Genomic DNA, 18,500 nt, shown 5'->3' with positions numbered 1-18,500 from the left:
GGGGTTCACCACCGCGGAGAATAGACTTTCAACAGCGCAAAACGACCTTTGGTTTGGTGAGTAGTGAAACGGTTTTGTTTATTTTGACTGATGTTGAGCGCTCGGAGGGGCCGACAATCTCGAGTCCAGGCGTTTCCCGACGGGTCTGTCAGAGCGTCTCCGGGAGGAGACGCGATGGACCAGAGCTAGGGTAGCCTATGCAGTTGCCATACCCTGGGTCCAGGGGGTAAAATAAAAGTTACTTTTAAATATAAATCCATGAATGTCTCTTTGTCTGGTCCGATATACATCACTGGCCAGATGGTCAAGAATTGGCACGACCTTGCCCTTTAGGGCGAGGTTGCATGTCGCCCTGAGGCGTCTTACTAGTTGGATGAACTTTCATAACGTATTATTCATCTAGCGTTCACAGCAACTATCATGAGGACCGTCGGTGGAGCGTATCCTGCAGAACAGCAGCGAGTTACTTCAACAACTGTTACTGGACTGGATGGGTCAACAACTTTGATCAACGCATCGACTACAGCTGTCGCACCCATTATGTCATCACTGGAGTGCACAGTTACCATAGCAACCATCATGAGGACAGGCGGTGAGTCTGATTGATCTGATGACAGGCACTGTATGTTCAGCAACAAGAAATAAAAAGGTGGTAAAAACACACAATGGGTGGGGTGGGGGGGTTCTCCACTTTTCTATAGACCCATAGGGCATCGCAGTGAGGAGCCGGAAGTAAACTGCCCATTAATTTTCACCATAGGGATTTAATTATCAGCCACAAAGTCGTAACAATTCAATGAACACTTACTGTACCACTACGCTTGTGGTTGTAAAATGGTTCTATATGCTCCTGTAGAAGCCCTGTAGAAAGAAAGTATGTACCGGTATGCAATCACTCTAGTATTAGTAAAAACATGTTTTAATTAAGATCGCATGGAGAAGAACTACATTACCCCTGCTGCTAAAAATGTACATCCGGTGAAATTGACGTCTGTGATTGGTGGACCTCGGAAATAGCTGTCAGCCCGGCAGATTAATGCACTTCAGGAGAACTCTGTACGTGGCGAGCGAGTGTCTTTCTTTTACAAATAGATGCACTATTATTTTTCTTTTCCTTCACATTATATAATGTCAGTCCAGTATACAATTTACATTCCTTTTATCACACATTACATTACAACAAAATGTGAATAGACATACATGACGCAAAAAAAAAAAAAAAAGATCAAACAAAACATGATGCACTATTTTAAAAAGATACGAGCATCCACAGAGATGAAAGTCACTACGTGTCAGGCCATATCCTGGCCTGGATAACTAAATTGAGCGTGGTATATGGGATACATTTCAGGAAATAAATGTCATTCGCAATGCTTTGTGGGAGTGTAGTTTCTGCAGTTTTGACAAGAATTGTGTACACAGTGTACCCTGCCCTTTTTTAAGCTAATTAAATACTTTATGAAAGTCTATGGTGAAATGAATGGGGAAAACGCTTCCGGCTCCAGAGTGAAGACGAGGCGGGCTTAAACTGCGATGCCCTATTCCGACGGGTAACATGCAGTGGTGGAAAAAGTACTAAAATTTTACGTAAGTAAAAGTATCAACACTGCAATATAAAAATACTCTGTTACAAGTAAAAGTCCAGAATTCAAAATGTACTTGAGTAAAGATATGAAAATGTACCAAAAGTAAAAATACAAAATGTTTGAATATAGCAGATCTACAAGCTCACATCGCGACACGATGCAAGGTATACATATCGAGTGTGGAAATACAGTATGTGGCGGTGGTGCTATAACAGGCCAATTTGTGTTTTCACCTTTAACTCCACCGATCAGTGGAAAACTGAAAAAATACTTTTTTCACATTTGCCTTTTATAGCCTTTTACACCAGGAGGCCAACTTATGTAAAACACATTCTTTGCTATTACTCCATCAGATTTTGTCCAACAATCACACAAATTCCAACCTAATTGGCTAATATTGGCTTCCAAAGTTTGCAAGATTGCTCAGTTTTTGAACAAAATGCCAAAAATCATCCACGCAGCTTGCGATTACCGTGAAATTTGACACACATATTCCACTAGGTCAAGGAACAAATGCCATCCTGCAACCGACCGGAGACCCGCGGATCATTGGATGACGTAAACACTTTTTTTTTTTGGTTGCTTACCTTCAAAAGGAGTGTTTTTTGTACCTGTACCTCATTCTGAAGAAGACCTTTGTGTCAAAACGTTAATCTAATAAAGCCTGACTGGGAACTTCTTTTTAATCGGTGTGCTGTGGTCTGTTATTCAGCGGATGTGCCAGTTGTATTGTTTTTTTCTGGTTGCCTATAGCAGCCACACTAATAATGTCAGGGGCGTCAATTGGGTATGGCAATCGCAGCTGCCATACCCTGGGTCCAGGGGGGAAAATAAAAGTTACTTTTAAATATAAATCCATGAATGTCTCTTTGTCTATCTGTGCTGGTTATTATGTTGTTAAATTACAGTAAAATAACTACAAATGCAAAATTTTACAAAATGGTCACTTTAACAAGGTATTATAATTATATTCTCCCCATCTTGACATAATGGTATATTCCCAGGTTCTGCAGGTCAGCTTCACAGGTGCAATGCATTATTGTTTGCGGCACGTTTACTAAAATGCCAAGTTTAGCTGCACTTGAACAACCGTTCCAGGCTGCCATATCCAGCCTAAGAAACCATAGAAACTGACAAAACTCGTTTTTTTCAGACATTGTGAAAATAACCGATCTACATGCTCACAACGCCTCGCAGCGCGAGGCGTTGTGAGCATGTAGATCTGCTATTTTCACAATAGAACTAACTTTGTTATACAAAATGTAATGGCTCTTTTCCATGAGGACTCCCATCTTTGCCATACCCTAGCTAGCTTTTGCTGAACTGACGCCACTGAATAATGTATTTTCAGCTGGGCGTATCAGTGCTGTTTGAGCTCTCGACTGGCTACTAGTAACTGTCGTTGGGATTGGTCGGTGAACAACTGGGACGGCCATTTCTGGTGGAGACTTCACAGAGGATACTACATGACAGGTGTCTACAGTTACCATAGCAACCGTAAAGAGTAAGTACATTCATAAAGTATTACATTATTGCGACTGCAGGTCGCAGTTTAGTATGAGAACTGTCACATCTTGACCATATCTGTCTGGTTTGATCTTTTGTTGATTGACTGTCACGCTCTGACACCACTGGGATGTCAGAGAAACCACACTAACTTGTCTTTGCTCCAAGTATCTAAAACATGAACAAAGTTGTCCTTTAAGATCAGTTCTCACTTGAGAACTAAGCTGTTGCAATTCAAAGATAATAATTATTGAGGAATGACTATTGATGAGTTTAATATTATTTCTTCCTTTCTCAATGGCAGGGATCGCCTCTGGTCTTTCCGATACTGCAAGGGAGGAGCCCCTACAGGTGTGTGTGTGTGTGTGTGTGTGTGTATGTGTGTATGTGTGTGTGTGTGTGTGTGTGCGTGCGTGCGTGCGTGCGTGCGTGCGTGCGTGCGTGCGTGCGTGCGTGCGTGCGTGCGTGTACCGGTATGTGTGTGTATTCGCTCAATACAATTTCTGTCAAGCTTTTTAATGCTTAGTTTCTGCAGGAACTGCTTTTCAGCAAAGGGAAAACAAGGCTGGAAAGTGGGAAGCACAGTGCACTTACACTGTAATCCCATTGAAACTCTAGCTTTTATTCTTCTTCCACAACCGTTGCAGTTTTTACGAAACTGCAAAATGGTAGAGGGCTGTGCAAAGTCACTGGCATAAGTCATACCTTATTTGGCCTAAAGCCATGCAACTTGTATAGTCTACAGTCTATAAAGATATTTCTCTGGCTCTTGATCTAATATGATTAGTTATGGGAAACTGGGATGATGGAGAGGGACACTATATTTCCACTAAGGGCCACTATATCCACACTCACTCCAGAGGGCCACTGTATTTCCACACTCACTCCAGAGTGCCACTGTATTTCCACACTCACTCCAGAGGGCCACTGTACTTCCACACTCACTCCAGAGGGCCACTTAACTGTATTTCCACACTCACTCCAGAGGGCCACTATAAACATTGGATATACTGTACAGTCAGAAACCTCCGTATTTAAATTTTCGTAAATGAATGCCCAGCTTCATCATCTACACAAAAGTAGCTAAAATAGCCTATCTAGAAGCTCAAAAACGTTTCACAGTGCGACACGTTTTAAGCTCGCAGATCTGCTATTTTTTTATTCTAAATATATTTTAATTGTAATCCTGAAAATGATCATTTGTAATTAAATTAAAATTGTGGAAAGTCTGGACTCAAGTCAATACACAGAGCCAACAGCAAGGGTTAAGACGTACACTGCGTCGTTTTATTTTCAACGATCAACTGAAAATCTTCCCATTATGGGGCTTTCAAAAATACACACTGCATTAAATGCATCAATAAAGCTTCATAAGCTCCGGGGCTTTTATTCACATAACCTGCACCAGTCCTATCTCATGCCCCTATGTACAGTATAGTGGCCTAAAACAGAAGAAACATTGCTATTAAAGCTATGTCAAAATATAAAGCAAAATAAGGCAGGAGAAAACACTAGTGGAGTCGGTCCATATATGCTCATATCAGTTGGATCACTAACAACAACAATCATAAATATTGCTGGAAGCAGCGATAAAGTGGGTATTGGCCAAGCAGGAGAAAGCAAAAGAAAGCAGCAAAGGTAAAACAAGGCTGGAAATAAAAGTGGGAAAAGAGTGTTCAAAGTTTGCAACGCCCTTTCAGGGCTTGGCTCTATGAACAAAAGACCACTTTTACAATAAACCAAGAGTATTCATTTATTTATGTTGTATATCAAATACAGTATTTACAGCAGCAAAAAGCTAAAGAATGCAGCAAGGGAAAAGACATCAGGACTCCAGTCCCACATACCGTCTACATATACACTTCATGTATTGAAGTGATAATTATAAAGAGATAGTCAGTTTTAAGTAATTAGTGCTTTTTAAACATAACTCTTTTATTGCTTCAGTCATCAAAACAATTTCTGTTGGATTACTTTTAGCTTTTTCATGGACCCTATAGTAAATCCTGATACAAGTATACAAATATTGTGTGTGTTTGTCAGGCTGCTCCTCGCCTGTCTGTATGTGTGTCTCGTAGATGTCATAGATGGCACATTGCACAGTTCACACAGGTCCTGTCTCATGGTGTGGAGTTCCAGACATCAAGCCTAAGGTCAAGGGTTACACCAGCAGGATCGCGGGTGGACAGAACGCAGTGTCTGGCTCCTGGCCCTGGCAGGTGTCTCTCCAGGTAATTAATACTCTCACACTGTTGTCCATGTCAAGGTGGACCCTAGAAAGGCTTGGCTCCTCAGAGACATCACAGCATCATTAATTAATAATAGTGATAAGAAATAGAGGAGAAAGGAAAAGGCGATAATAGCGGTAACTAAATTATGAACAAATATACAATGACGTACTGCATATCCACAACAACAAGCAAAAAGAAACAGTTGTGTTCAACTGTCTTTAACAGCGGTTAAGACTAGAATGTTTGAAAGTTCTTCCATATGTTCACGTCTAATGTAAACATTATGTGAGCATGTGGAAGCAATGTGACCGGTGCACTCTCTCCTCTCCTCTCTCCTCTCCTCTCAGACCCTATTAGGACAACATTTCTGTGGAGGTTCTCTGATCAACAATTACTGGGTGGTGACCGCTGCTCATTGTGAAGTGACGTAATGACCGCCAACCTACTAATACAAAATAATACAAATGTTACGCAAACAAGATGAAATAGTTAAAATGATAATTTGTGTGTGTGTGTGTGTGTGTGTGTGTGTGTGTGTGTGTGTGTGTGTGTGTGTGTGTGTGTGTGTGTGTGTGTGTGTGTGTGTGTGTGTGTGTGTGTGTGTGTGTGTGTGTGTGTGTGTATTCAGTCCTTGGAGTGATCGTGTCGTCCTAGGAGAACATGACCGGGGGTCTAACAGGGAACCGATCCAGACCATCTTTATCTCCAAGGTAACAGAAATGGGGCCCTATTCTGGTCCCCGCCTTACCTGCCTTATCCTCTCCAAGGCAGCTGGCACTGTCCCTAAACAGTATTTTGGGGCCACTAACTACACCCGCTATACATTATGCCTCTGTTATCTGTGAAAGGAGGTGTGGCCGTGGGTGTGTTGTTGCTCTTTCTTGCTATTTTGGCCACACACGTTTCTGAAAGAACAGATGCCATGGCCTCATTCTTGTTTTTTGCATCTATTAACATACATACTGTCATACATATTGTGTGACATATTGCGTGTGTGGGTGTGTGTGCATGGGTGTGTGCGTGCGTGTGTGCCTCTCTCTACAGTCCATCCACCATCCCCACTACCACCCTAAAACTATCAACAATGACGTGCGCCTGGTCAAGCTGTTCTCTCAGGCCCGCCTGAATTCCAGAGTGTCCCCCGTGTGTCTGTCCCCCTCTAGCCTGTCCCTCCCCTCTGGGACACGCTGCGTCACCACGGGATGGGGGCGCACCGGACCCACATGTGAGTGGACGGACACACACGTGCACCCACACATGCGCGCACACACACACTCAAACTGCCAGTGCTGTCAGACATTAGGAAAACTATATTTCATATAATGTTTATATATATGAATGGTTCATGCTCTTTGATTGATTGATTGATTGAAGACTTTATTAGAAGTTTGCATAGGAAAAGGTACAGTTTCATGACGGTACAGTTCACTGGTACAAGGTCTACTAAAAGGAGATCCATGAAAAGACTAAGCTTATTTCCACTGGAAACCATTGAAGTATCTCATATAACATTGAATGACAGACAAATAGAACACAGTACTATGCAGTAGATATGTAAAGAAAAACAAAAAAGAAAACAGTAAGTCTAAATAAACAGTATATACAAAGAAGGGGCAGGGGAGGGTAGGGTTGGGCTAGGTTAGTTTTTTACCAGTTGCGAATGGCTGCTGCCTGTAAGTGATTCTTCAGGGCAATTTTAAAGGATGCTAGTGATCCACACTCCTTTATGACCTTCGGTAAGGCTTTCCACATTTTGGTGGGAATGATATATCCTAAGCCCAAGCAAGCTCATAAGCACTTTCTGTGGACACTTAACAGTCTGCTGTCGGGCAGATACCTCTCCGATATTCTATTAAACTTGTTTTTTTCGTGAATCCCAATGCCCAACTTGATCACACAAAAGCATCACAAGTTGCAGATCCACAACGTGATGCGCTTCGGGCTTGTAGATCTGCTACTTTTGATGCTTTTGAATTTGGGCATATTAAGTTTCCACACACCATAGCCCAGAAACTCAATGATCTTCACCAGGGCTGTCGCATCAAATTCTGGGCCCTGGGTACAAGGATTCACTTCAAATATTTTGTGCTTTAACTATTGAAAAATAGCAGATATTCAAGCTCACAGCGTGGCACCGAGTGCTGCGCTGCAAGCTTGTAGATCTGCTATTTTTTTTTTATCTTGAAAATTTGTGCAAGTCTTTGAATATTTCAAATCCTTTCGCTTTGATTTGCACACATTTTACGACTTTTCAAAAATAGCACTTGGTGCCGCGCTGTGAGCTTGTACAGTATTATCTGCTATTTTTCAATAGCTAAAGTATAAAATAATGAAGGCCCCTAGACCTCGGGCCCTATAGTAACTCAGTCCCACTTTTCCCCCCCTTGTGACGCCCCTGCTCTTCACAACCATGGTTCTCTCCTGTGTGCTCCGTGTTCCACAGCCTCTCAGCCTCGCATCCTCCAGCAGGCGGTGTTCCCTCTGATGAGTTCATCTCTGTGTAAACGCTACTGGAGTAAATATGACATCACTGACTCTATGATCTGCGCTGGAGCCTCTGGAGCGGCCACCTGCAATGTATAGCCATGTTCTTTTTAGCACTTTAATGTTTTTTAATAACTCAAGTTTGTATTAATGCTCATACGTCACAGGTAAACTGAGCTGTTACGTGTTTATTAATGCTCTTACGTCATGAATGATCTACCAGGTATACCTGGAATATCCCTTTAATAAGTACCCCCAGACCCCAGAAGTATTTGTTTTGTGGACCCCCATCTGATATTTATACCCATCCATATTTTGTGCCAGCGATCCACATTTGTGTTGTTAAAAAGTTTCAAAAATATTTGAAACAACTTTATATACGTTTCCACACTTTAGTTTAGTTACATTTTCTCATGCCAACAAAGCTCCTCTGAATTAACAAGAATTGAGCTTGTGGATTTCTGATCTTCAAATCGGGCTTATGAGCTACTGTATGACTGTTTTCTCTAGGCTGACTCCGGTGGTCCTCTGGTGTGTGAGAGAGGCGGGGTGTGGACTCTGGTGGGAATCGTTTCCTGGGGATCCGCCAGCTGCCTCAAGCACTACCCTGAAGTGTACGCCCGTGTGTCCGAACTCAGGAGGTGGATCGACCAGACCGTCAGATCTAACTGAAGAAAGAGTCCACGCTCACTGAATGTACCAAACATTTTAGTTTTGTCTTTTTTTTCTTGTTTGATCTCCTCCCCCGCCCTTTTCTTCCATTTCTTTCTTCATGGAAATAGCGATATGATAGAAATGATCCTGATCAACCTGATCGACCCCTACAACCCCACCCGTTCAATCAGATCAGCCAACACAGGCCAGGGATGCTGACAGAACCCTTGCTAAAACCCCAGGACAAAAATCCATTCCATTTGCCCTCCTGGCTCCCAAACTATGTGGAATAAACTCCCTGTCGCACAACAGACTCACTCCATAGCTTCCGCTTGGACTGAAGACTCACCTCTTCAGACTCCACCTAAACCCATAGCACTACTGTAACACTCCCCTTCCCTCAATGACCATACATGAAGCTAGATAGCATTTTTAGGTTTTAGAAAAGTTTTTTACTGAGGTGCGTGGTCGTCTATGTTATTGTTTTTCTAGATTGAGATTCCTATGCATTTTTATATTGTTGTTGATGTACTGACATAATATCTTGCTTGTTATATTGAGGTATTATTGTAAGTCGCTTTGGATTAAATGCCAAAATTGTAAATTGTAAATGATGCACAAAAACAAATTACTTCTGTAAACCTGTGATGTGATCATTATAGCTGATTATGATTCTTGCTTACAAACATCACTAAATGTACATCCTTACATATCAGTCATACAGACTGTTTGATCGTGAGGTAATACACATTCTAACAGTGTTAAGCAGTTATACTGTCATCTAAAGTTCTAACGGTTGCAATGATTTGTCCATCTGTAACCAAATCTAGCATGAAGTAAACTCTTTAAAGAGACTACACCATGAATTTCACAATTTTCTTTTTTTTTTCTTGTTTTTTGGTCTTCCCAGTGTCTCTTCCAGCCCAAAAAAAACAATTAATTAACTCTAAAGCCTTGCCTTTCATTTGATTTTCTGAATGGGCGGTACTCTTTTGAAATCTGCCCCATTCTATGTCACAGGGGGCTCATTTCATATTTAAGATTAAATGATACCCGCTTTGACTTCAATCACTGGACAAAGTCTTGTTGGTTTCAATGAAGGCTTTATGTCAGGAACAGACATTAATAGTCCAGTAAAAATAAGGCTGAGGTTGGACAAAAAATTATTATTTAGTTTTTCAACTGATTCTGACAGGAAAGTAGGTCTACTAGCCAGGATAAAAAAGTCTACCATGATCTGCTCACTGCAAATACCCACAGTGGCCAAATCAAGTTGGGCTCCCATCGACTTTCTATACAGGAGGAAAATACCCAGATTTTGTTTTGCTTTAAGTAGGATGTGAGGGGTCTAACTAGGGGTTTGTCATGATGCTGAATCCATTGCAAGCATTTGTTTTGCACAAAAACATTCATTGGCCCCATAAAACGCCCACAAAACTGTCGAAAAGTGATGACTCATCACTTTTCATCACTAAACCATCATTTTCTGCGGCCATTGTTAGCCCAAGGAATGTTTTTTGGACAAAACAAATGCTTGCAATGGATTCAGCATCATGTCAAACCCCTAGTTAGACCCCTCACATCCTACTTAAAGCAGATTCTTTTCTGGGTATTTTCCTCCTGTATAGAAAGTCGATGGGAGCCCAACTTGATTTGGCCACTGTGGGTATTTGCAGTGAGCAGATTATGGTAGATTTTTTATCCTGGCTAGTAGACCTAATTTCCTGTCAGAATCAGTTGAAAAACTAAGTAATAAAATTTTGTCCAACCTGAGTGTATTTTTCCCTAGATTTACTAGACTATAAGTTGGACCCTAAAGCAGGAACTCAAACTAAAAAAAATGACATGAACATGAACAAATTTAGCCAAGAGACTTTACTTAACATTTTTACAAGCGCACAAGACAAGAGGAACACTATCTAGACTAGCCTACTTACTGTACATGAACACTGCACTCTAACTAAAACTTAACAGAAGGAGAACAGAATAGAATAGGGAAACAGAATAGGGAAATAGCCTAAAAACTGGAGAGGGGCAGAGGCCATATGACCGTGACTACCATAATGATACAGAAGCAATAACAACAAGACCATGTGCGCTCATCTTTTGAACAAAATATAAAGTACACCGAAAGAATCCTCATTATTAACCACATGACCCCTAGCATCCCTATTCTTAATAATAAGTGAGCATTTGCCAAAAATAGGCAAACATCTACTGAAAATAGCAGCTCTACCAGCTCACAACACGAGAGCTCTACAAGCTCACAGCGCGTGGCAATTTTGACGCATTGTAAACTGTTTTCGACAAATAGATTTGGTGTAGAGGGATATCAAATCAACCTTTAGGAACCCGCCTACTGAAGCACGCTACACGCTGCTGCTGCAGTTTGACAGCTAGCAGCCAACGGGACCGTACCTATGTACCCTAACCTCAGTAAAACTAAGTCTGGTGAATGCTAACCTGGTGAAATGCTAACCTGCTGACGCTGGTGAATGTTAACCTGGTAAAATGCTAACCGACGCTGGTTAATGTTAACCTGGTGAATGTTAAACTGGGGAACATAGGGAGGACTCCCAGCCAACTGCTAACTGCAGTGGCTAATCCCAACAGGCAGCCAGGAACCCTTTTGCTCAGATCCCGCTTTCATTTTTACAATCGGTTGCATCGGTTTAAAATTTTAATACAATCAGTGGTTCTATGTCGACCTGTCCCCACCTGGTTCCTGCTACCTGTAGTAGCTAGCCGTCTGCGAGCTTAACAGCTGGTAGCTGGTGTTAGCGGCTTGACAGCTACCGTCCATCCACTGAGGGCAGATCGCCCAACTACCAAACCCTGTGTGCACTGTGCACACAGTGCACACACAGGGCAAATAAAAGTATTTGGCACACCTGATTAAAGCGACAGGTGAGAAACAGGTAAGAATAGACAGCTGCATGTCTTTATTGCTCAATAAAGAATATACATTTATTAAATATTATATCAAGTTTTGGTCAAAGACCTACCGCAGGCATCTGATGCCTGAGTATTGAGCAAATGAAAACAGCACGGTGTCTATTCCTGAGAATATTCCATATTATATGGCACCAAATGGGACTCTTCTCTTGCGAATGTACCACATTGTCCCAGCTGAAAATAACAGATCTACATATGCGTTGCCTTTATATCAACTATAAAGTATAAATGAGGCTGCAGAATTAAATTAGTGGAGGATTTTACTAAAATCCAAGGGAAAATATATATTTACACTTTAACCTTTTCCCTCATTTCATTTGTATTTTGGCAGAAACGGGGCTTATGGTGTCTTCTCTGCTGTCCTTACTGCAGCATATGTTTCTTATCAACTTGTAGATGGCGTATCCTGGAATTGACAGACTGGGGACTCCAGCCAAGATGAAAATAATAACATAGATCCAGTCAGGAAATGGACGGTCTACCAGGGCGGGGAACTCCGGCTGTGGTCAGAATGAAGGGGAATATCGGGATTAAAAGTACATTCTGTAATAACTTTAATAATAATTATAAAGACCAATATCATTTCAACTATTCATTTCATCACTTTAGCATTGACTTCCATCTGAAACCCTGTAAATAAATAAAACGTACAAATATATGATTACACAGCTATAGGTGGAATAAGCTAGGCATTTAGGCCTACAATTCTGTGGTAGCCTACTTTTACTTTACTTGAGTATTTACATAGTTTTAATACTAAATATCATACATTGCACTCCACTACAATTATTTGAAGTCTATTGAAGTCTCCTGAGCTGTGAATTCTATCACACCACCTGTTGAATGAAATGCCTGGATCGCGAGGCTACACCATCAGTAACAGTCAGCACCAGAGCTGACTTATCATCCTCTCTGTTCTTTTATCATTCCCGTCACCAAGGACTAAAGGCTTGGTATGTGATAAAATATTTAATTTTAGAGGAAAATGAAGAGAATTATAAGAGCAAAACAAAGCAGCTGACAAGAAGGTTGGAAAGGGACAGGAGAAGAACACAAAAACAGGATAAGGAAACAATGTAAAATATCTTCATTAGCTTACAGAGTTGGGGTCCCAGACCAGGTAGGTGAGCTCCTCTTGAAATTCGGTTACCAGGTAGAACAGGAAGATGACAAAGATTATGAGTGGACTGATGACTCTCCATGTGGCCTGCCAGTAGATGCCGGGCTTTTGTCCAACCATGAACTCCAAGTCTTTATTGAATCTGAGGACCAAATGTAAAAAATTACAGTCATCATAAATAATTGTGGCATGTCAGGGAATTAAAAATAATCTGCTATTTCCTACATAAAGGTACACCATCTACAACCCCCCTTTGTTTTAGAAGTGGATTGCATGAAAAGAAGATACTATGCAACAAGAGGACATAGTCCAATTGCAACCACTAACCTGTCTATGCCATAGATGTAGACAACAGCTATCAACTCAAAGAAGGCGATGATCAGTAGGGGGATGGAGCCAGCGAATTTGTCGAAGAGAGCAAGCCAGTAATTCCCTGACCGCTGAGCAAACAGGAGGGCAACGATGAAGGCCACAATGCATGTTATACCTGACACAAACACACACACACGCGCGCGCGCACACACACACACACACACACACACACACACACACACACACACACACACACACACACACACTCTTCAACGATTTGACTCCAGTGAATTTGATGGATAGTTGATCATACTGGGATGAGCTCAAAACACTCACCAGTTAAAACCTCTCTTGGCCACTTTCGGGGAAATACGTTTAGGTCTTGTAATGGAACCACGACTCCCTCGATGTTACCAAACATGGTGGACAGCCCCAGACAGAAGAGCATGGTGAAAAACAGAACGGACCAGAGAGGAGAGACGGGCATCTTGGTGATGGCCTCTGTGAATACAATGAATGCCAGGCCTGTTCCCTCCACACCCTGGAGAAACACATTTTATGGTTACAAATCGGATAAGAAAATGTGGGGTTGCAGGTTGGCCTTGAACATACTGAGGCTGGCTGACCAGTGACTCAAAGGTTGCTGGTTTGATTCCCGGATAGGAGGGAGTAATCCAGATTTGAGCTTGTGAATGGAGGGTGGCTAGTTTTTTCTATTCATGCAAAGGGAACTGTGTCTATGTGTAGGGCATTTGCAATAACGTTCTTCTTAAAAGACGAATTGCAATTGATTAATGTAGATTGAATGTTGATTAATGTAGTTATTGTAGTATAACAGTAGTTACCTCACTGAGTAGCTTCCACAAGTCACAGGTTTTAATGTTCAGACTGTGAACAACATCTGGATCAGAGCTGTTTAGATGGTTCAAAACAGTCTCGTAATTGTCTGAAGTGATGCTGCCCTCAGCAAGATCAAATGCATTCAACAGTGCCATTATGTTCCTGGAGAGAAATCATTTAGTTACACCAAAAATCAAACCTCGGTTCGAAGTGGAGCGGTGAATCTGAGCAGCTATACCCTGTGTGTGTTGCTAAATGCCTAAACTGTAAACTGTGCCTGTGAGTGAGTGGTGAGTGTGCCTGGCCTGCACAAAACAGCGCCCCTCCTTTAACTAGTGTGTTGTGTGTGGCCACTCAAGGTATTGCCAGGCTACGGACACGGCCAGCCAGCCAGCCAGCCAGCCACCCAGCCAGGGACATACCCACGGACATACCTGTCTATTGGGAGCGCTTTCACCGCTCCAAAAAATATATTGTCTATTGTTTTTTAGCCATTGCATCAAAGATATACTGCATGATGCCTTTAGTTCTACTGTAATGTTCACTAGATTCTAGTGACACTGGGAACCATATAGCTTGGTTTCAGATCCTGGATTCAGGAACCTTTTGAACTGAAGTGTTTGAAAGACTTTCAGCTGCATGGTGTGACAGTGTGAAGCTGTATGTTATTTTGTTCTAACTCACCCTTCCACACATGCATCATAATTCTCTGTGGCCCTAAATCCGATGATAGAGTAGATGACTGTGGCGGCATAGACAGAGGTGCATCCAGTGACGACAGACAGGATCAAAGCGTCTTGCTTGCAGTTGTTGCTAGTAAGAATAAGGATCAAAGAACATGACAAACAACATACATTTTAGGTGTGATGATAACGTGTAGCTATGAACATTATTATTTTGTTATCCTTATTCCTTCCGACTAAAACAGTACAGCATTGCACATCTCTTACTGTACAGGATTATAGCTGGAGAAGGAGATGAGACCACCCCATGCCAAACCGAACGAATAAAAAACCTGTGCGCCTGCGTCCAGCCAAGTTGATGGATTCATCAGTTCATCTATCTGAAGGCATACAAAACATATATTGCTCTGGATTAACGTGGAAATCAGAGATTGAATTATGTATGACAGACAATATAGTGTGACAATGAAACCATACATCTGGGGTGAAGAGAAATGTGATTCCACTAAAGGCGCCCTTTAGAGTTAGCCCTCGGATCAGGAAGATGGTCAGTACAACATAAGGCAGGGTGGATGTGACGTAAACTGCCTGAGGTCATAAGGCGGAAGAAACAGAATCATAAATATGGGTGACCATTAGAGGGGTATAATTTAACAGTTACAGTATACAGTATGTAGCCTATATCATTCATGTAGAATAGATGATAGAGAATGTAACTGACCTTGCCTGTTGTACTGATCCCTCTGATGCAACAGACATAGAGGACCATCCAAGCGCACAAGAGACACAGTACTATCCACCATTGCAAGCCTCCAGAATCTGATATCGATGCTGAACTGTTCAAAGTCACTCTGTACCAAAAGTAATCTGTCGGGGAGCTCTGCTCACACTCGGGCAAAAGGCCTGTAGGTGGTGACAAATAGTCTACTACAGTCTGCTGCTAGGAAAGTAGATAGCATAGATTTTATCAATTGAATTTGCACATTGCTAAAATAAATGTGTCCCTCAAACAGGGAGATAGATATACCGTAGATGTTTATATACTCTACTGTTTATTCAATTACCTGTCCCGTTGTCATTCGATGGACACTGGGACCAAGGAAGGGATTCCTGAAAAGAGTTGAAAAGATACCAGATGGTCCAGGCCATGATGGTGTTGTAGTATATTCCAACCAGGAAGGATACCAGCATCGAGGCTATACCTGAGTGAGGGTGCACCTTTGTCTGTAAAAGCATATCCTAATTCTTGATTTATAGCCACTTTGTCATACGATGGACTATTATTAAGTAGCCTATAAGTTACAAGTATTTGTTTCTGTTGTAACGTAAGGCTCTTTTTGCTCTTATGATCAATGTATTATATGATTTGGCGTTTGGTTAGCTACTTACCAACACCAGTCAAGCCAGGATGGATGGCCCGCCACACCCCCACACTGCCCTTTCTGAGGCGCTGTCCTATGGCAAACTCCATCAGTAGGAGAGGTGTCCCCTCCAGAACCAACAGGATTAGGTAGGGAATGATAAAAGCTCCTGAAAAGTGGAGGAATCCTGGATTCTTACAGTGTTGTAGGCCTGCACAGTTAATGTGCCTTTTACTAGCTGATAGCTCATCTGAATAATATGAGAATAATATGTTTCAAGGTCACGTGTTAGTGATTATCTCCACAGCTGGAGACATGAATCAGTTTCCTGAAATGACTAATTATACAAAATATCACAGATATACTTGAACACAATCATTGTTTCATTTGTACTCATCGCAATACAGACTATACAGTATCTAAAATGTTTGTTTTGGAACATGTTTGGGTCTCTGCTCTCCTCTGCAACCTATAATCTTCATTCAACAGGCACCCATTTATCATAACTTTAAAATAGTCTAGTAGTATATTGAAATGTAAATATGCAAAATACAACATGCAAGCAAATGTGTATTTTGTTGCAGCTTTCAGCTGCAACATGGTTAGCCCATATAGGGTATCTGTTCATCAACACTCTATGAATCATTAATACCACTTGTAGGTATGTCCAGTCCTGTGAGTCATTTAATAAGTCACACATTCATCCTCCTGCCCCAGGCACAAAAGAATAATATGTCTTCTAGATTGTGTTGAAAGTTGAATGTTAAAAAGGTTTAAAACATCCTTCATTGCATTTGGAAACAAGATTTATAGATTTTATAACCAGCTTTGCAATATCACTGCTGACATCATGATGGGGGCTTTCTGTCCTGGAAATAATTAGTGGACATTAATGAAACACATCATTCTGTTAGCATTGCTATTTTGAAGCTTTGCATGTGATGAAAAACAGTAAATGCTGAATATTTACATTGCTAGTAACTTACATATCACAGTTGAAAAGTATTTTTATGACACTGACAGCTTAACAGACCCCCCGCCTCTCACTACCCCTCCCATGCCATCTTACCTCCTCCATGGGATTGGCACAGGTAAGGGAAGCGCCACACGTTACCCAGCCCTACGCAGAAGCCCACGCAGGTGAGGATGTACTCTGCTTTGCTGTCCCATTTAAGCCTGTCGGTGTCTCCCTTTTCCAGCTCCTCCAGCTCCTGATGAGAGGGGATTCGGTCATCAAGACCCGGGTTTGGAAACACCAGTCTCATTGTGCAGCGTTCCACTTCCACATCAATCAGTGAGACAATGCAGTTGATACTGTAGGTATTGCTGAAACTATCTGAAACCCAGTCACTCTCACACTCTCACTGCATGACTGAAGGAGTAGATTAGAGTTAGTGTGCAAAGTTAGCTTCTGAGTGAGGGTAATTTATTAGTGTGCATTCAGGTCCATATGCAGTAGAGGTTAAACATTTTTTATAATGCTTTTTTATCTTTTCCGCTCCTGCAACTTTGCACTTTAACCCCCTATTTCCCTTACTTCGCTCATCATTAAACAGCTCTTTACAGGTTCTAAGTCCAGTGCATAAAGGAGATGTACACTTAATAATAATTAATATAGGGTTAAGAGCCCATGGTTGAACACAGTTCAAGGGTACACAGTAAATGTTACTGCATGTCAAGATCTGAATTTACAGGAATGTAACAATAACTAGCTCTGCAGATGCAACATACATTAGACGTTTTTCACAGCAGCCATATTGACAGGAAATAGTAGAGTGATATCTAACTATTAATTTAGCGAATGTCTGTCTGACCATCTGCATGCTGACATCACTGATACTACACAGTTTCGCCGCCATGGTAACGGTCTGCCTGACGTCATACTCTGACGTCATAGTACTAATGGAACACCATATATGGGCATAAAGATCTGATACAGAATATGGTTATGGTTCTGTACTTATAATGTATGCAACACAGTATTCCTTGGTAATACGTCAAAACAAAGAAACCACAAATTTACACACGCACGCAAGCAAGCGTGTGCGCGCACGTACACACACACACACACACACACACATCTTTAGCAATATAATATTCTGTCGTAAAACAATTCCCAGAGCCTTACTTTCATTTATTTATATGAAATGGGGATCAAATTGTTACATTTCATGTTGTATTCAACACATGCAACTCACTTCAAGGAAAGGTTCACTCATCCCAGGGAAGGTTCTGGATATTGTCGTTGTCGGATGGAAACCTTGTATGTCGAAAACCTTCCCTCTTTTGTTATTTTAAAAACAATTCAAAATAGTGAAAATAGACAAGCACACAACAGTGACAACACCTTGCGATGCAAGGTGTTGTCACTGTTGTGTGCTTGTAGATCTGCTTTTCCCACTAGTTTTGTGTGACAGTCTTGTATGATGAAGCAGGGTTTTACTTTACGAAAATAAATTACAAATTTGAAACTTGAAACTTGGAGATACAAGGTTTCTGGCCGACAGTACTTGGTGCAGATTCAAATAATACGTAGAAAGGAACATACAATCTGCACTATATTAAGTAAGTCTTTGGAGTCTTTTTTTTAAAGAGACCATGCTTTTACTTGAGTGCGGATCATATATTGCTTTCTACGTATTCAGCAGACGCACATGAAATAAGCAATGTAATTTTGTGATTTACAATTGCGCTTGAAATTCCTAAATCACTCAGGAAGAATTACATTCCTATAAGGTCAGGTTTTATTGTGACCTAGCTATATTTGA

The 18,500-nt window shown here is 41.4% G+C and overlaps 2 protein-coding genes across 2 annotated transcripts; one reads left to right on the top strand and one right to left on the bottom strand.

The window, feature by feature from the left end:
• Positions 1-5,179: 5,179 nt before the first annotated feature.
• LOC308293141 (chymotrypsin A-like) lies at positions 5,180-8,479 on the top strand (the record flags this gene model as incomplete). The annotated part of the gene is made up of 5 exons (XM_080735575.1): positions 5,180-5,323; positions 5,671-5,745; positions 6,368-6,548; positions 7,767-7,900; positions 8,318-8,479. The coding sequence occupies 5 exons, from the start codon at positions 5,180-5,182 to the stop codon at positions 8,477-8,479; spliced, it is 696 nt and encodes a 231-aa protein (XP_080591701.1).
• Positions 8,480-12,506: 4,027 nt separating this feature from the next.
• Positions 12,507-16,997, bottom strand: LOC308293140 (sodium-dependent neutral amino acid transporter B(0)AT1-like; the record flags this gene model as incomplete). The annotated part of the gene is made up of 11 exons (XM_080735574.1): positions 12,507-12,678; positions 12,864-13,023; positions 13,185-13,389; positions 13,694-13,850; positions 14,373-14,501; positions 14,639-14,751; positions 14,849-14,959; positions 15,093-15,274; positions 15,436-15,573; positions 15,761-15,901; positions 16,802-16,997. 11 exons carry the CDS (start codon positions 16,995-16,997, stop codon positions 12,507-12,509), a joined length of 1,704 nt encoding a protein of 567 aa, XP_080591700.1.
• Between the last annotated feature and the right edge of the window lie 1,503 nt (positions 16,998-18,500).

Source organism: Nannobrachium achirus (assembly GCF_963921795.1).
Source record: "Nannobrachium achirus genome assembly, chromosome: 10".
Lineage (NCBI taxonomy): Eukaryota > Metazoa > Chordata > Actinopteri > Myctophiformes > Myctophidae > Nannobrachium > Nannobrachium achirus.
The sequence above is the reverse complement of the archived record's forward strand: the minus strand, read 5'-3'. Positions and strand labels throughout refer to the sequence as shown.